Below are 20,384 nucleotides of genomic sequence, written 5' to 3' on the forward strand. Positions count from 1 at the left end.
AATACATATAAATCTTAAATATATGTTTTCAAATATGGGATCTTACTTTATAGAAGTTTTATATCCTACATTTTCTAGTTAACATTTACCCTAAGTATGTTCTTATATCCTTAAATATTTTCAAGTACATCCATTCTAATTTCTGCAATGGTCTTGCTTCTCGGTAAGATTGATTTGAAAAGACATCAAAAAAAGAAAAGAATTCCACTGAGCAGCTAAATACAAGACGAACTAATATATTAAAATTCCCATAAGACTAATTTTCTCTTATTTTCAAAGATTTGTAAGCTAAAAGGAGGCGGCATATTCGGATAACTGTTGTTCAGTAAATGTAATCAGCTTTTCTGAACACACCTTCTGCTGTGTGTTGCAATGTGACCATCACGCAGCGTACTCGGAGATCCAAAATGAGATCCTGGATCGTCTGCAACATGTCGTTGGGAATTTCAAGGGCAGTCAACGATTCATAAGTAAGCCTGCAAAACAACCACCACAAAAGTGAGCCAAGTGGGATCCCACAGCAGTTCGTGCCACGGCTTTTGCAGTCCTACGATCGTTCCTCATGCCGCTTGCGAACTACAGCACTAGGTTGAAAATGGGAAGCAAGATCATGACAGGGACTGCGCTGTACCGGTAAAACCAGGATAAGCAATTAAAAAGATGCACAAACAGTACGACACTCTCTTCCATTATACACACCGGAAATATTTAAGGGCTTCCTTGTTAAGATGATAAACGGAAAACCGTGGAGGCAAAAAAACAGATGGAAGGAAAAGTAAAATTCCTTCTTTGTTAAATGTATCAAAAGTCATATCCCATACTAAGTATTTTTTTTTCAAAAAGCAAGAAAAAAAAAGTACTCCTTTTCACGAGAATGTGTCTACATTCACCTGATGGTCTGGATGACGTGCGTGAACCACTGTCCGGAGAGCTCGGACTTCACCTCCCAGCCCCCGTACTGCCGCGCCTCGCCGTCCCAGATGCTGAGTGGGAGCAGGGCCCCGCGGATCAGCTTCACAAGCGAGTGCATCACTTCCTGAATCATTTTCTAGAAAATGAGGGACAAGCAAAACTGCATCAAAATGTCACTAATCTGATTAATTAACTAAGCAATATTGAGTCTCTTGAACATAAAGTCTCCTAGTGACTCTGGATGAGAAAACCCCACCCTGTGAAAAAGTCTACATACTTTTCCTCAACTTACCTTAAAATCATTTTGTCTTTGTCTTACGTTCTTTGATCTTTCAATCTGGCCTGACTTCTCAGCAGTCTTAAAAATTAAAAACCAAAATATAACATATTAGAAGTAATGTATAAAAATAAGTGCTTTAACATTTCCATACGAAGAGAACAAGAAATACGGTTCTAACTTGATTAAAAGGAATGCTTAAGACATAATCCAACTTTCTCATTAAAGGATGATTAATTATAAAACCTTTCTTATTCCAACAAGAAGTTATTTATCTTTCTAAACCTTTAGGTATAATTTCCATAAATAAACCTAAGAATTAAGTAGAAACTATTGATTTTATAGGTGAATTTCATATGCCATTTCATATGGGTAAACCATAATGTATCATACCCATTATAACATTCTCAACGTCATTTCCCATTCACTAGCACAGAAATACAAAGAAAACTAATTTGTGAATTAATGGACAGTAATCGTAGGGTGATTTCTTTGTAGAAATATACTTTTGCTTTGAAAGAATTAACAGTATACAGAAAAAACTAAGCCCCAAATTCACCTCAATAACCCTTCAAAAAGCTAACTCCTGAGTTCATTGGTCAATGGCACTCAAAATTCTTTATACACCAGTATTTAACTCAGAAACTGATTTTTTTTCCTTTCAAGACAAGTGAGAAGGAATTGAAACATTTTAGGCAGGGGGGTGATGTGATTAGGTCTGACGTGAGAAGAAAGGACGACAGGGTCCAGCGTGGCAGCCGGACCAGCCAGCAGGATGCTGCAGTTGTCCAGGTGAGCACGGCCACAGCTCAGCAGCAGGTGGGCAGGTGAGCCCGGGTGGTTGGCTTAGGCTGCCCCGGGTGTCGCAGTGAGGAAGGCGACACGCCCAGAGGACGCTGGTCTCCTACAGCACCGTGTGCAAGACTATTCTACGTCGACTGAAAGTCACGCCCACTCAGGCAAGTCCAGTGGCTCTGAATGCGTGCTCACCTGCTTTCTGTTTTTGTCCAGCGTGATGCTAGGAATCGAAAGAACACTGTTGGTGACACGGGGCCGCGTGCAGAGGAGTGAATGCCCTGCTCGCCGAGGTGGTCATTAGCTATTCTCTAAATGCTGTGGTCTGGTAGGTCTTAGTCTTGGGCACTTTTTCCCTTTTCTCTCTGTACTCTCTCACGAATTGATTCCCACGGCTTCGAACACCATTTCTCTCTAATGTCTTCCAAATGTGTATCTCCAGCCTCAATATCTCCTGAAACCCAGATTTGAATCTCAAATTGCCTGCTTGAGGTCTCTTCTTGGATAACTCGATGTAACACATTGGAATGAAGGTCTGACATCCTTCCTCCCAGCACACTCCTCCTCCAGTGCTCCGACTTTGTGAATGGCACACCTATCACTCAGCAGCCCGTCTGGGAGCTACGCTGGAACCCCTGCCGTCCTCACCCTCGTCTGACCCATCAGCAAGGCTGATCGACGCCACCTCCAAAGTGCACATCAAGCCTAGCGATTTCTCTCCAACTCCACCGGCAAAGCTTCGTCTAGAACACCAGCCTCCACTGCTCAGGAAGCTCCGCGCACACCGTACCTTCCTCCCCTTCCTCAGATACGGCGCTGTGTGTCATCCTCGCTGCCTGGCACCTCTTCCCTGCTCCTCTGCGAGGTTGTTTCTTTCTCACTTGCTGAGTGTCGGCTTCAATGTCATCTCCACAGAGAGACAGTCCCTGACCTCTATCCCACTGACGTTCTTTATCGTAGGACCATGTTTGTTTCTTTTATAGCCGTTACCAGAATTTAGGATATTTTTTAAAACAATGTTTTGGTTCAGCCTTCCTAGGAAGGGAGAGGTGATGTTTATCCTGGTCACTCTTTTATTTATATTGTATATATGTATTTTAAGATGTACGTGTGTATGTGTATGTATTTTGAGTGCACATGTGTATGCATGTGTGCACATGCTACAAGTTTACATATACACATGCACATGTATGTACATCCATGTATGGTGTGTGCACAAACGTATGCATATGCATGCCTGTATACGTATTATGTGTATGCGTGTGTGCATGTATGTGTATGCATGTGTGTTTATCAGTACCTGGCACTTGGTAAATAAACGAGCACCTAAAGCTAGTGCTCTTCAGAACCTCCTTGGACATGTTTGAGAACACACGACAGCCCTGAACACTGCTGGGCTAGTCTGAAGACCTTTTCTTTAAAAGCCTGAAGTCCTGGGTCTCAACGTGACAGACCGGCCCTTGGAGGTGGGTCTGCCCGGCATAACCCTGTGAGATGCTTCTGAAACGCCCAAAAGACTCGGTTATCCTAGAGATTTACGGTGACGACGGAGGATGAGCAGAGGGGCGAGAGTCCTGGGCGCAGGCTGGGGAGGAGGCTGCAGGTGTCGAGCTCGGAGGCTGCTGAGGAGGCTGGTGCCTGCGGGAGCACGTGACGCTGGGGCCCCACACTGCCGAACCCTTGTCCGGGGCCCTGTGATGGTTAGTTTTGTGTCAGTCTGACTGGGCCACAGGGTGCCCAGGCATTTGGTCAAGTATTCAGTCACCATGTCTGTGAGGCTGTTTCTGGATGGGATTAACATCTCAATCAGTACACGGAGTGAGCCAGACTGCCCTCCCGCTGTGGGTGGGCCTCACCCAGTTAGCTGAAGGCCTGACTAGAAAAGGCTGACCCTCCTGTGAGTGACAGGGAACTCCTCCTGTCCAGCTGCCTTTAGGCTGGGATGTTGTGGAGTTTTCTTCTGCCTTCTTACCTGAACTCAAACATCTGCTCTCCCTAGGTCTCAACTCTGCTGGCATTTGAACGGGTCCTGACACAGCGCCTCTCCTGGTCTCCAGCTGGCCAAGTCTCCCTGCAGACCTCGGGACTTGTCAGTCCCCATCGTGACATGAGCCAATTCCCTATAATAAATCTCTTGATGTGTGTGTGTGTGTGTGTGTGTCTGTGTATGTACACACGCCCCACTGGCTCTGTTTCTCTGGAGAACCCCGACTCATACGGACCTGGTCTAGTGTGCTGCAGAGGAAAGGACATGCCAGCATAAAACTCCGAGTATGCTGATTGCCAGAGGGTGTCTTCTTTAACTGCATTTTCTATAACGTGCCTAACACTGACCTTTGTACATATTGGGATTGTTCAATCATAAGCTTACTTCGCAGTCATTTGTTCTGTTAAATATTTTTAAATAGAAGAAAAGAGTGGAAGTCTGTTGTTAAAAAGCAAGCATCGTATCAGAATTAAGGCTAAATTTTGCCAGCACGATTTCGCCCAAGAAGAAAGTGCTCGTGACTGCATGATGACATCCACTGGGCAATTCTTTTGCACAATTCGAGGACTTGTCTCCTGAGCACGGGAACAGTAAGGGGAGGGGGGGATTAGGCAGGCGGCAGGCCCCTCGCGATTGTTAATGAAACAACAGTTACTGCTTTCATCTGATGAAGAGTCGAACATCTCCAACACAATGAATTATGCAAGGTTTACCCTACTTTTAAAAGAAAATCTAATGCTGGAACACACAGCACATTGTAATTTATATACTATGAGTTATGTGACTTTTAAAAATGCAGATTCCTAATATTTAACAATTCTTTGAATGCTTTACAGATTTTCATCCACAAACACATTATACATAAAATATATCTAAAGGTGAGATCTTAACCTACTATTAACCACTTCGTTAACTAGAAACCTTAACTCTTTCCTGCACACACAGACCAAAACTACTTTGTGGTGAGCCCAACGGCTGGATTTCACTGTTTTGATTCACGTATGTTGTTTCACGTTGGCCTCGCTGGCTTGAAGAAGTGACTATTTTTTAAACTGCTGGAAATTTCTTCTAAATCATTAACAGATGGGCTCTTAATAAAACAATATAGTTCTATAACAAGAAAAATAAGAAATTTCAAGTAAATTGTTGTTTAAATATCATAAAGCTTTCTTGTATGAGACTAACGTGACCTACCAGGGAAGGCTTCCCAGCTCCAACCTGACAGCGTCCGGGCCGACTGCGCGCCCGGCTCCCGCGTTCCCTCCCACCTCCCCGCGTGTCTCTCTCGCTTCTCAGCAGAGGGGGAATAGTTTAAAAGCATGCCTAAATCCCCTGTACGGTGAATCGTATGTAATTAGTAATTACTGCTATAAGCTTTTAAGTTTATAAACATAAACAGGCAGAAAAAACACAGGCATATGTAACTCAGTACAACTGATTAAAATCATTTGTTCATTTCCACACATTAATGTTGTTCATGAAGTAGGTCATTTATTTTCATCTACAACCAAATATTTCATTTACATATTCACCATAACTAGGGAAACCTGTAAGAAAGTAAAATATATTCCCCTTTCACTAAAATATCCCAGATCAAAAACTCTCAGGAATCTGAGGACTGAAAAGATTCAAGGCAAGGCAACTACTGCCCCTGTGTGGTGCGCCACCTGCAGGAACTAATGCAAAGGACAGGAAAAACATCTGGCTGCAAACAAGTAATGTGGTTTAAAATCCATCTCCTAAGGGACTAATTCTTACATGATTTAATACGTCTTGACGTCTTTCAACTCTACTTTAGTAGTTCATCCGTCTAGTATTTTTAAATGTTATGAAACTTTGTTCACTGAACACGTATTATGTGCCAGGCTGATACAATCTCAAATACTGGAATAAATTTCATTCCAAATAATAACAGCGAACTCCTATTCATGTGCCAGACACTGTTATAAGCACTTCACTTCTGTTAACTCACTGAATTCTCTAACCAGCCCCGTGGAAGCAAAGAGGCACAGGAAGTAGCCATCTAAGGCCACAGCCAGTAAGCGATGGGCACTGACGCTTCCATTCTCACGCTAGTGCTCTGTGAGAAACTCTGCGAACCGTCTGTCCAAAGGCACCATCAGGGAGCACCGAAACTTCCCATCCACATGGTGACGTGGTCAGAGGCTGAGCAGACGTGGAGGGGGGTGGCGGTGCCCAGGTGCCGCTGTCCTCCGCTGTGCAGAGGGCCAGGCACCGAAACCGGTCCTCAGCACAGAGAGCCACATGGCCCTCACCCCGTGGAGAGTCACAGAGAAACAAACTAACGTATGACAGGTACAAAAACAGGGTGCTGGGAAAATTTTTTCAGGACCCCTGCGAAACTGAAGTTAAAGCATTCTCTTCCTGAGCCAGCAATAAGCAACCTGCATTTGCGAAGACCAGCCAAACCCGACATCTATTTATGGAAGAAGGACTTCCTCTGTATAGTTAACTTTTCAACACAGCTTTTGCATAACCAAGTGATACAAAAAGAAAATAAAATTATTTACTGCTTTAATATTTGAATATTCACTTATAAAGTTCCGTAATCAAAACACTGATGAAATTAAAGGGAAAAAATGCACTGATAAGTCATGCTTACAAGATTGGTTTTTCTGCCCTGAGAAGTTTGTTTTCACACACTAAATAAATTTCGTGAGTTAGATAACCAACCATTTATATAAACAAGGATCGAGGGATCTAGTTGGTTTAAAAGAAAAGAGATAGTGGGCACACAGAATTTAAATATACACAGGGGGAAAAAAACCCTTCCAGAGCACAAGCCTATTTCTTCAAAGCAAGTGTGAATTTATGCCCATGATCAAACCAAACTCAATGGACTCCCGGAGCACCCAGACACTAATCACTTTCCACTGAGGAGGAGGGGCTATCTTAAGCCACAAAGGCTGCACCCCTTTGCCAAAAAACAAAAATGGGTTTAGCTTTTGTCTGTGTTGCCAAGTCCAAGATAAGCAGGAACTAGCTTTACCCTCAGGAAGACCTCTACCTGTCCCAGCTCCCAGGGCTGTACAGAGCTCTCCCACGGACACGGGGGGCAGAGCTGTCTTAGTCTTACAGGTAGAAGCTCAGGGCAGAGGGCGTTACAATCCATATTCCAGGAACGGGGGGCCTTTATGGAGCAGTTGAATAAAGACTATAAAGTGGTAAGTATGATTTCCGTGTGCTGTACACAAAAGTCAGAGTCATACTTTCTATGTTACCAATTATATATTAAAATTAACACATTAAATAAATGTGCAACTCACGAAAATGCAAAGGCTTATAAAAACTTCTGTAGGCTGATAAATAATGGGGCTAGATTACATGATCTTTAAATTCTTCCCAACTAGGAAATTTCATAAGTATATGGATTATTTTGGACCTGTGTACAAGAGGCAAACATTTTAATCTTGTTTTATCATTTGTTCGTAGTCTACTGAACATAATTTCGTCGATAATTTGGCCTGACTGGCATTATACTCAACTCTGAATCCTTGAACATATCTCAAGTTTTCTTTTTTTCTTTAATTCACTATCTCATTTAATTCTTACACGCACCTACTGAAATAGATACCCTTACTATTTTGTTTTCACAGATGAGAAAACTGAGTCCCAGAACAATCAAGTAACTTGTTCAAGGTTACATGCTGCTAAGTATCAGGATTTTACAACGCTTGTAACTAACCTTAAAAAACGTGGCTATGGTCATAGATGCTGGGCCTCTAAGGTTTGAAAATATCACTTCAAAATCTAACACTTTTAAGACTAGAAATTTACAAGGTCTTAGCTCCACCTACAGTCAAATTTGTATACATACCTCACTGAAAAGGCTGCCATTAACGTATGAAATCCAGAGTTTCCAGAAGTTAGGCAGCTGACTTATGACGAGCTTGGTCAAGTTTTCAACAAATGCCACCCTGTGGGGAGTTTTGTATCTCCACGCTGAGGGGGGAAAGAGTAAAATACTAAGAATACACTTTTGAATCAAGAATAATCAACCATTTGAACATACTGCTGTGCTCTCCACCTAAAATCAACCGTACACGTAAGACCGAGTGTGTGTGGAGAGCTGGCCCGTGACTCCCTGCCGTGGCGGCAGGTCTTCCCTCACGCCAGAGCGCAGTGGCGCAGGCCTGACGAGGTCCCTGCTTTTCTCGGTTCCCTCAGAAGGGAGAGTCCCTTCTGCTTCAGACAGGAGGACACTTCGGCTGTTCAACTTTGTCCTCGGGATGCCATGCGTCTCTTCGAAAAGTCATGCCTTCGAACAGCAAAGGAGGGCAAAGCCAGGGCTGCTCTGCGGCCAATGATGAAATTCGAGGCTAATATTAGTCCGTTAGAAATGCCGTTATGCACCCCAGGTGGTGAAAATTCAGTAGGCAATCCAGCGGTCATAAAGGAATATATTCCAGTGCAATCACATAATGAACAACTCCTTTTAGGATACAGAAATTGAAGAAAAAATAGAAGCATTGAAACCTCTGCAGTTACTCATCATTTGAGGCAGCTGTTGCAGTAACTGAGAAAGAAGGACTTGGACTTCCTGCAGGAAGAATAAGTTTGTGGGAATAAAACCAAATGTGGAAATTTGGGGCCCACTAGCCGTGTCCAGGCCCTCCTCCCTCTTTCCTTATTGGGGCCGTGTCCCCAGCCCTGCGCACTCGGGAGCGCAGCTGCCCGCTCTGACCAGGCTCTGACTCCCACCCCGCAACTCCACAGACAGGCCGGCCTCGATGGGGACTGTCGTTGACTCCTGGCCAATGACCAGCTTCCTGGGCGAGAGGCTCTGTTATTATAGTACTTCCAGTGAGGGAGGGGTAAATCTTATTTATCTGAGAATGTTTAGTAATTTTCCGACTGGCTAATACGTGCCAAGAGAACAACACTTAAAAGGGACAGTGTGCAAAGCCCACCTCCTGCCCCCATCTGCCCAGCCCCCAGCACGGCCACAGAAACTCCTGCGACTAGCTTCTTGTGAATCTTCCTGAAATGTCTGCCACGTGTGAGAGCAAATACAAGCACGTATTCATTCTCCCTCCCCGAATGTTCTTTACACGTTTTTGTTTTTACAAAAATGAACGTACACTAGACGCACTCTCTTCCATTTAGCATGGACCCTGGAGTCCTCCCAGGTTCGCAAAGACAGCGCTTCCTCCTTTCTCCCATAGTCACACAGCGATTCGGACTGCGGATTTATCATAATTTAGTAAGTTTCCTTCTAATGGACAAGACAGTTTCCAGTCTTTTGCAATTAAAATTAATGCTTCGACCAGTAAGTGTATACCTGCATCACCTAGTACACGTGTAAGTGCAAATTCCCAGAATGAGAATTGCCGGGTCAAAGAGTACGTGTAGTTGTTAATTTTGACAGATATGACTGAAATGCCCTCCAGAGGGGCTATTTACGCTCCCATCAGCAACACATGAAAGTAGCAGCTTCCTTATAACCTTGCCAATGAACAATCCAACACGCAAAACCCAACACAAAATAATAAACACTTGGAGTTTTTGGCAAACTGATTCCTCACTGAACTGTCACCTCGCCTCGTGTCATCATCATGGTGAGTGAGGCTGCGCGCCTGCTCACGTACGTAAGACCCGCGAGACGTCCTCCTGTGGCCACAGAGCCTCTTTACTTATATGAGCCCTTTGTCTATGCTATGAGTCATGGGAAAATGTTTTAAATTCAGTGTTCACATATGTGAAAAGCATGGTACTTTAAGGGCACACTGTAAATTTTATTTGTTCATTCTACTAATATTTAGTGAGTATCAACTGTGTGCTTACCATGTGGCTATCCCCAAGATCTAAATGGTTTCACCACTAATGCTGAACAAGGTAGGTCTCTGCCTTCACAGAGTTTATCATCTAACAGAACAGCCAATGAAACACTTCATAATGTAATACGAGACACATAGATTTCATCTGGAGACAGAGCTGGTATGGACTCTTTTTCCCAACAGTAGTTGATAAAGACTGCTTTCCAAGTGGCGGGCAGCATGTAGGAGAGGCTAGGCCATGACCAGGTGTGTCCTGGGGTCCAATGACAAAGTAAAAAGATAAGACAAGCAAATCCACAAATTGAAGCATTAAAAAATCTGCCTGACATGGTAACAAACAGACCCAAAATAATGTTTCAAAAGATCTCAGCTCCTCTGAGCAGCTATATAGGACACTATTTCGTGTGCCTCAACTGGGAGAAGCTCATCTATATCCTTATCTCATAAATCATTTGCAAGGCTTATTTGCTGGGAAATTAAAGTGAAAGAGACCTACGTGGAACTCCAGTCCCTGCCGGCACGGCACCCGGACCAGCTCTTTGTGTGATCTGGTCTGGCACGCTGTGCAGCCACACGCAGTCACGTATCGCTTAAGGACAGGGATGCGTTCTGAGAAATGCCTCATGAGGCGATGTCGTCGCACAACATCGTGCAGTGTGCTTAGACATACCTAGCTGGTACAGCCTACTGCGCACCTGGGCCGTGCGGTGTAGCCCACTGCTCCTGGGCTACAAACCTGTACAGCACGTCACTGTACTGAACGCCATGGCAATTTCAACACAACACTACCACAGTGTATTTATGTATCTAAACTATCTCAACACAAAGGTACAGCAAAAATGTGGTATGAAAGATAAAAAATGAGACACCTGTATAGGGCACTTACCAAGAATGGAGCTTGCAGGACTGGGAGGCCCTCCGGGTGAGTCGGTGAATGAAGGTGAGGGCCTAGGACGTTACTGCACACTACTGAAGACTTTGTATTACATGAACACCGTACACTGAGGCTACATTAAATTTATAAAAAATAAAGTGACTGCACTAAGAGATCAGGACGGCCACGACATCACTGGGCATTGGGAATTTTTCAGCTCCATTATAATCTTATGGGACCACGACCACACGTGCAGTCCACCATTGATGGAAATGTCATCATGCCACATGCACCACTATATTCCACAGATACAAACTCATGATGGTTCCACTTATGACTGACTTTAAGATGACACGAAAGCAATATACATTCAGTAGAACACGAGCATTCTGTTTTCCACTTTCAGTACAGTATTCAATAAATTACATGAGATATTCAACACATTAATATAAAACAGGCTTCGTGTTAGATGATTTTGCCCAAATGCAGGCTAACGTAAGTGTTTTGAGCACACGTAAGGGAGGCGACGGTGTTTGGTGGGTTAGGTATATTAAGTGTACTTTCAAACTTATGATATTTTCAACTTAAGATGGATTTATTGGGACATAATTCCTTCCTAAGTAGAGGACCGCTATCCATCTATCTGTATTTACACATACATTCTACAAATGCACATCTCTTCTATAGATGACACCGCTGGGTGTCAAGGAGCACATCATGATTACTCCCCACTACAAGGAAAACAGAGAGAAAACACTGCCTCTTCACTGCTTTAAAAGAAAAATTCCTTTTTAAAACTCACAAAGTAAATAGAAAGTAAACTCAGTTTCCCTCTTGTAAATCCATTAATTACTAAGTATTCTAATTGAAATGATTTTATGATAGGAAAAGTCTTTAGACAATTATAAATAAGAATATAGCAAACCAATTGCAAAAGGCTTCCAAGAAGATTCCTTCGGCTAAATCTTTTTCTGGCAGATTAACCGGTAACGTTACTCGTTTGAGTGCACCGTAGTACAGTGTCCACACAGGCACCACACAGTGTGGCCAGGTAACCCTGCTGCGCTGGAGGTGCTGTGATCACTCAGTGTATCGGTGCTCAATTACCACGGTTCTCAGCAACAGCTGGGCTCCTGTGAGCTCCTGCCCAGTGACAGAGAACGATTCTTAGCATTGTGTCGTATTTTATCTTTTTCTTACTTGCGAATTCTTTACATGCGTGTACGTATGCACATATGTATCAGAGTCCTTTCCCCCCGTTCCTTCTAAGTCTACTTTATCCAAATTCTGTTCATTATAATTAAAAAACGAGTTTTGGTTTTTTCTTACTGAATCCAACATGTCCTAAAGGCCAACATGACGTATCACTGACAGAATAATCAAGAGCAATTTCCCAAGAATGATGAAAGGAACTAAAGGGATATGGCAGGAATGTCCAACTTTTTTCAACAGAAATCACAAAGTATGTAGGCTCATGAGTTTCGCTTTGCTCACAAAGTTGAGAATGAGCTTCCTCCACTCTATTCATACCTATGGTTTACTGTAGGCAATCCTTCATAATGTTCCAAACACAAGCAATAATTTGGGGAAAATTAAACTTGATTTATTTGACTTCCATTTTTGGACATGCTGGAGTAACATGGCTTGGATTTAACCTCCAGCCACAAACAACTAGAATACTGGAAAACTCTATGAAACAACTGTTTTCAGACACTGGACAGAAGGCAGCCCAGGCTTGTGACCTGAGGGAGGGGACACGTGTGGCAAGCTCCACAGCCACCTAGGCTTTCTGCTCTTTTCTGGACAATAGATGCAAAGTAGGAGGAACCACGGCAAAGCTCGCTGGCCTTTCTGAGTTGGAAAGATGGGGACTGGAGTTCGAGGAGGCTGAGGTGATGGGGAACTGCAGGGAAGAGTTCAGGAAGGGAGGGAGCCATGTAGGAAAAAAGCTCCAGAAATCTGCGGAGGGGTCTTCTTCAGTCTTTGTTGAAGACTAGGCCACGTATACATGGAGCACAACTTCACAAACCTAGACAAAGAACGGCTGGGGGACTTTAAGCTCAATAATCCCAGAGATCACACAGGGCAGCGAGGCTTTCTAGCTCCAACAGCCAGGGAAACTTGTTCTTATCAACTGCCTAGACCAGTCAGCAGAGACACAGGGGTCATGCCTTGGTGGTCGGGCTGCAGTATCCCTAGAATTAAGGCTATGCTAGACCAGCTCCAGCAAAGATCAACAACAGGCCTTGAGGAGACAGGGCCTCAGCAATTCATGGAATAATCTACTGACAAAACACATGTAATCAGAGTCCCCAAGGAGGGAGCAGGCAGAAACACACATGAGAACATCACGGCTGAAAATTTTACAAACTTAACGAATATTTCCAAAGATTGATAATAACATAGATCCAAGTAGCCTGGTAAAACCCAGGCAGGATAAATTTGAATGGTTCAAGTGATGCGATTCATCACAGTCAGCCCCGAGAGTAGTTTCTAACGCTTCTAAATAACGGATCCAAGCCCGCTGCTGTGAGAACCGGGGCAGTAAATTCCGTGAGGACAGGCAAGGAGCTGGGTGGAGAGTTTTTAAACCTGAGATATTGTCCTACTATAATAACCAAGAGAAGGAAATGTTTTTAAAATCTGAAGTGGGCTGCACGCCAGAGTCAGAGGCCGTACGAGCCCAGCGGGCTCCACGCTGACGCTGCGGCGCAGACTGCAGAAGGGAACAGCTCTGCTGTGTCACCGTCCGCACTGACGCCAGTGGCTGCGCGGGGAGTGGGTACAGGACAACAGGGAGGAGACTGACAGTTACGGGAGCCCTTCATTTAGGACAAATGAATCATCTAATTGTAAGGTATTCTTAGGATGGACATTCATATTTATTCATAAAACTCTAGAAAAATTCCCTACTCTAATACTTACAAGAAATATGAAATACTTTAAAATAAACTTTAGAGATATTTGAATTTAATATAAGGTAAGGTATTTCTATTACCCTGTTTGACTTTCTTATATTAAATATCCGCTATTGAGATTATAGTGACGAATTGCATCTAATTTGACATATGAATGCATTATAGCCAATGCATTTTATCTCTCATAATAGGTAAATATCTGCTTCAGAAAGTTGAGAAATGCAATATAGTGACAATTTTAGATGCTTTATCTTAGGAAAAACTGATGAGTGATTAATTTATGGTTTATTAACAACCAATCCTTCTTTCCAAACCACAGTTCAAATTTCCTTGAAAAAGGAATACTGACTATAGACATTACTTTGTTGCAAACTTCATCTTAAAGAAGTTCTCATAGAGTTTTTTCTGTAGCATTTCTTTAAAAAAATTCAACCACAGAAAAAATAAAACTAGACTTTAACTAAATATGTTGAATAAACACTGACCATTTCTTTAAAAAATCAAATAGCATTTCTTTAAGGTAAAATGTACAATATATTTTAATTATTTAAGTTTAATTACCATGTAGGTGCTTTAATAAGCACAAGAGATGATGGTTAGTAATATTCAGCACAAGGAACGACACAAATTTGGGGATTTTCCAAGAGAAGAATGTTTGAAATTACATGAGCACAAATTTAAAACGCCGCGCAGAAGCAGGGGAGATACTCACTGTCATCTTGGCCAGACTGAAAGCTGCTGCCCCTCTTCAGTGACGCTGTCTGGCCGAGATGGCCCAACACCGAGGGACGGACGTCAGTGTCAGGATCCAGCATGGGGCTGTGCAGGCCTGGGTTACCTGGAGGAGAGAGGAGACACTCACATGTGCTCTGTACATCCTCGCCCAGCTGATTTAACGGATGGCTTCTCTGAGGCTCTATCTTGCTCAGTTGCTTCACTCTTAAATAAAACATTTACTAAGTAAAATAAAAAGTATTTTCTCTAAATAGATTTTAAATGTCATTCCCAGTTTAGCAAAACCTGGGGGAAGGAAACGGTGGGCGATGCTGAGAACATAAAAATTAGGTGAAACAGCTTACTGGCACTTGGGAAAGGAAGTCATCGAGTTCTGACTCTTCTATTTCTTTTAACGGAGCTGATTTACAACAGATTTTTATAGCACAAATCTTCTCCGATGCCACACTTTACATCCAAATCCCATCGTTCCTTTCTTTGGAGTGTGGGATTTGAGTCCGTTTCTGTTCCTGTTGCCAGTAACCTAGTTTGGATCCTTTTAGCCTCCCACCGCTAATATTCCAGAAGCCAAAACATTTTACTACTGTCAAGAAATTATCTTTGTTGTCCTGGACTAATCTCACACTCAAATACTACTTTCTTGATGTTAGAAGTCCTCCAGAAAACCCCCAGGATAAAGTCCACACCAATGGTTTCCAATCCAAATTATGCTGAGAATTGGAAAACTAATTTTTCTAAAATGGATATCAAGAGCTGTTGGGAATGGAATTCTACATTGCTAAAGGAGTAGCAAGGACATTGGCTTGAAGTGGTAACATCTGCCTTATTAGTCCATAAACCACTCTCAGCTCTTTAGCTGAGCATCCAAAGATCTTCAAAATCAACTGAATTTCACTGAAAACTTACGGAGAATTTAGAGCACTGTGCACAGGACACTTGAATATTCTCCATACAAAAATACACCTTACATTCTCCTGCCTTATTTGCTCTCCTCTCCACCGGAAAGGCCTCATTCATCTTTGCTCTTCATTCATGAAACCCGCACCCTTCAAGGCTCAGTCTGAATCACAGCCACCACACAAGGTCACCTCTTGCCGTTACCTATCTAAAGCCCTGTGTCATGCTGCTCTCTGACAGCAGTTCGAATGTCCATGGTTTAGTTTGTTTGTTAACAGGTACAAATTGCCATGTCACTGCCACCTCCATGACAGACACTACCCTCTCCGGACTAAGAGCTAAATATTCTATCTCCACATTTCCCACAGCCACCAAACCTTACGCAAATAATTCCTTCTATATAAATATTAAGTGACTGATATTATTCACCAAGAATAATTCACTAAAAACTACATTCCTCGTTTTACAACTTAATAGAATATTAAAAGCTTACAGATTTGTTTTTAGGTGCTAAAAAAACACATTTATATTAGGTTGGTGAAAAAGTAGTTGTGGTTTTAGCATTGCTGACATTTGCCATTTGATATTGGAATACATTCTTAAATAAATGTAGTTATGTTATACATCATTTTAATGTGCATTTCTCCCTTCATTTTTTTTGCTAATGACTTATTGCTTGCTGTTTATTTTATATTTATTTGAGACTATGGAAATGATGTTAGACAAAACACAAATTCAAGAGATTTTTTTTATTCGAGTTCAAAATGTGTCGTAAAGCAGCAGAGACAACTCGCAGCATCAACAACGCATCTGGCCCAGGAACTGCTCACGAACGTACAGCGCAGTGGTGGTTCAAGAACTTCTGCAAAGGAGATGAGAACTTTGAAGAGGAGGAGCGCAGTGGCCGGCCATAGGAAGTTGACCACGATCCACTGAGAGCAACCATCGAAGCTGATCCTCTTACAACTGCACGAAAAGTTGCCGCAGAATCGACGGGGACCATTCTACAGTCGTTCAGCATTTGAAGCAAATTGGAAAGGTGAAAAAGCTCGATAAGTGGGTGCCTCATGAGCCAACCGAAAATCCAAAAAATCGTTTTGAAGTGTCGTCTTCTCTTCTTGTACGCAACAATAATGAGCCATTTCTCAATTGGATTGTGACGTGCAACAAAAAGTGGATTTTATACGACAACTGGAAACGACTGGCTCAGTGGCTGGACGGAGAAGCAGCTACAAAGCACTTCCCAAAGCCAAACTTGCACCAAAAATGGTCGTGGTCACGGTTTGGTGGTCTGCTGCGGGTCTGATCCACTGCAGCTTTCTGAGTCCCAGCAAAACCGCCACATCTGAGAAGGCTGCTCAGCAAATGGATGAGATGCACCAAAAACGGCAACGCCTGCAGCCGGCACTAGGCACCAGAAAGGGCCCAATTCTTCTCCACGCCCAACCCAATGTCGCACAACCAACGCTTCAAAAGTTGAGCGAATTGGGCTACAAAGTTTTGCCTCATCCGCCATATTCACCTGACCTCTCACCAACCGACTACAACTTCTTCATGCATCTCAACAGCTTTTTGCAGGGGAAATGCTTCCACAACCAGCAGGATGCAGAAAATGCTTTCCAAGAGTTCATCCAATCCTGAAGCACGGATTTTTACGCTACCGGAATAAACAAACTTATTTCTCATTGGTAACAATGTGTTGATGGTAATGGTTGCCATTTTGATTAATAAAGGTATGTTTGAGCCTAGTTATAATGATTTAAAATTCATGGTACGAAACCACAATTACTTTTGCACCAACCTAATAAATTAAAATTATAATTTTGTGCCACTGATAATGCTAGCTATTCAATAACAATTGACAAGTATTTAGTGGGTACCTCCTAAGTGGCAGGAACTGTAGGCCCTGGGGAGAAGGTGGATGAGACACAGCTAAGGCCCTACTTTCAAGGTGCTGACATTCTGGTAGTGGAGGTAGAAAATAAACCAACAAATAAACAAACCATAAAAATACAGTAAAAGGGGCTAAGCAGAGAATTTAGATAGTGAGTGTGTGATGAGAGAAGGTCGGACTTCACGGGCCCTCCTATCATGTGCACACGATACAGCACCAGCTGTCTCCTCAGCTTCTCTCACATTCTGCCTGGCAGGTTTCAAAGGAGTAGAAATTGAATCATCTGAACAGATTCTTTAATGTAATTAATTTTGGGGAAGACTTACTATGTTTTGGCTACTGTGCTAAATAAATGTTGTGCATACATTTCTACTTTGGAAAATATTACATCTAACATAAGAAGATTTGTATAATACAATATGTTAAAAGAGAAAAAATGATATATTTGATACAGAGTAAAAAAATACAAATAGTCAAGAAATAACATTTTTTGTAATTAATTTTTTTTCCTTTGTTAAAGAGGAAGTTTGCGTGTGGAAGTCTTAATGATTTATGACATTTTTCTTCGAAGTTTACATAGTTGTCACTGCTATTAATTGTAGAATTCAGGAAATGAACATCAAAATATGAATTTCTGACATACTTTAAAAGAAAACAAAGAGGCCCAAACTTAGCATTGCATTAAAAAAATAAAAATTTATAATTTATATCAAAACGTTTATAAAAAGTACAAGAAGAGAATGCTTTCATTTAAAATGTTACATGTTACTCTTGAAGGTTTCAGGACTTAAATTTATGATTAAGGAAAACACACTATATACCACTCCTGCAAATAACAGAATTATCACTTAAACAGATACCCAGAAAAAGTTTTCTCCCCGTACGTGGTATTTTTACAACTTTAAAAATGGTTCAATACTAATTCATTTGTATAGTTTTAGTAAATCTTGAATTTCAAAACAGATAAAAGGTTTATCTTTTCCTTTAATAACAAAAACTGTATTAAGCATGTGCTTTTGTTCTATTAAAAACCACATTGTCAGTTTGCTGTGATACCAGGAAAAGAAAATTAAACACGAACTAATTTCTTAATTGGCAGTCTAGCACTGCCAGCAAGCACAACACAGCAGCAGGGAGCTGGACCAGCACGTGCCCCGCAGGGTGGTTCAGCATCTGGGATACATTTGTGAGATGTATTTTGCTGAGTGACCAGAAGGTGGCGCCTCACAGCTGCACACAAATGCGAAAGCCTTGCAAAAAGAGCGTGGGCACTGACCTAGCATTGCGTTCCTCTCCCTAACGTTTTGCATTTTTTTCTACCAACAAAATGATCTTACAATAAATTATTTTACAGAGACTTAGAAAGAGTATGCTTTGAAGAGAAAATTAATGAAAACGTTTTAAACATCAGTTGTCACAAATTATTTACTATCAAATGTAAAAAACCTTGAGGATTTTAACACTTCTTTTAAACTTAAATTATATATTTCTAACCCACAAAATTATTACAAATATAAAGTGGCTTTAACAGTAAGTAAGCACTACTATATAAAAGGACAAAAATAAAAAAATTCTATAACATATAAAATCAGCGAAAGACTTTAAATATTTCACAAAAAATCAGCCTATTCCCACTTGCTTGTTTTACCTCATAATATGATAGCATTATCTTATGATGTGTTTAAGAGAAACATATACATTATATAAAGCATATGGTTATAAAGGAGAATGTAGCAAAACTATTATGAAGTTTCATTGTATCACTCTCTCATTGATCTGCAGATCATACGCAACTGCAAGATGTTACTTAGTATATATTCCCTAAAAACCTGATACTTGCCCTTTGAGGTCCTCCTGGCTTCGGTGTTCAATTGTATACACAGAACTTCAGTTTTTCATCAGAATGCTAGCTTGCCGTGGAACATTTTATAGGTGACAGACTCAAGTTTTTGTAAAATTGCACTGGACTCTGTCCTTTTCAAATGAATACTGCATTAATATGAGTTCTGAGAGGTCAACTGTTTTCTTGGCAATACATTTTCTCTAGAAATGAACTGTTCCTAGGATTTTTCTGGATGGAAATTTTTAAAAAGTCTTTTGTCAAGTAGGAAGTTATTACTTTTAGCCTCGATGAAAAGGTTGTAATTTTATGCCTTCATCTGGGCTAATACTAACGAACTGTTCCCTATATTTGCAATCGGAGCAGGGATTAATTCTATTGAAGATTCTCATGGCTATGCAACTGGTGTGGGGTTTTGCAGCGGCTCATGGAGTCGTGGGCTCATCTGAAAAACAGACCCGTAAAAATGAGGGCTTCATAAACTATAAATATATAACACCTTTTTTAGCTGTAAAATTCTAAAATCTTTTTTAGGTATGAAATTCTGACTCTATGATTCAGTTTAAATCCAAAACTTTAAATCACCACTAAGAACAAAATGGAAAAGCTTCTGCTCACTATTCCAATTTAGGACACTGATCAGTGGTGTTAACATTTTAAATGTATAAAAAGTTTGCGACAACACGTAGAGGCAAATGTGAAAACTATGCCCTAAAAATTACATCATGAAAATACTAAACTAAAGGAAACAACAACAAAAACCGGGAAAACTTTATCAGAACTTTGTAACATTTGTTATGGTCTTTACAGTTTGGCTATTTTAAAGACACTAAGCACAGTAACCAATAAATATTCTCAAAGGAATAAGTACTTGTAAGATCAAAATTATTTGGCTGTAATCTGTCAAAGTTATCTGAAGAGTAACTATAGGATGAAGATTATTCTGGAGCCAAATTGCAAATAGGCACACAGCCCTGCAGCACGAGATATTATCACTATACTACTTCTAGCTCTAAAATTCTATGTGACACTTGTAGGAAAAACGCTACAACAAAATTTTATTAGTAAATATTCTTAGGGTCTAGCTAGATCTTTTATCTTCTACACACTAGTGTCAGAGTTACAATTGGTAACAATATATCAAAGAAAAGATACATATGTTATCTACAAATGCTTGGAGGAAGCATCTTGGAAGGAAAAACATCCTTTAAACACCTTAACATTAAAAAAAGAAGACACAACTAAGTTTCTTAATTACTGGAAGTCAGAAGTCACTATTTTGTTTTTCTAGTTAAATAAAACTCTGTAACATATGTTAGCAACATTCTCAAAGGGAATTCTTACTCTAATTGTGAGTATGCAGATACATTTAGCAAATTATAAACAAACATAAAATTAGGAAAAATTACTTTTGGAAAACTACATAAACAAAGAACAGAAATTTTATTTTATTAAAA

The 20,384-nt window shown here is 41.2% G+C and overlaps 1 protein-coding gene across 3 annotated transcripts in view; it reads right to left on the reverse strand.

Annotated features, from left to right (window-relative positions):
* Positions 1–20,384, reverse strand: part of EXOC2 (exocyst complex component 2) — a 156,617-nt gene that overhangs the window by 83,314 nt on the left and 52,919 nt on the right. For all 3 annotated transcript variants that reach the window (XM_012660126.1, XM_012660125.1, XM_012660124.1), the window contains 5 exons: positions 14,274–14,399; positions 7,810–7,934; positions 1,205–1,270; positions 891–1,048; positions 355–476 (listed from right to left, as the gene is read on the reverse strand). In XM_012660126.1, the coding sequence (XP_012515580.1) occupies positions 355–476; positions 891–1,048; positions 1,205–1,270; positions 7,810–7,934; positions 14,274–14,399 (597 nt within the window). The remainder of the gene's footprint in view (positions 1–354; positions 477–890; positions 1,049–1,204; positions 1,271–7,809; positions 7,935–14,273; positions 14,400–20,384) is intronic.

This window comes from Propithecus coquereli, unplaced genomic scaffold (assembly GCF_000956105.1).
Source record: "Propithecus coquereli isolate 6110/MARCELLA unplaced genomic scaffold, Pcoq_1.0 Scaffold657, whole genome shotgun sequence".
In the NCBI taxonomy this organism is placed as follows: domain Eukaryota; kingdom Metazoa; phylum Chordata; class Mammalia; order Primates; family Indriidae; genus Propithecus; species Propithecus coquereli.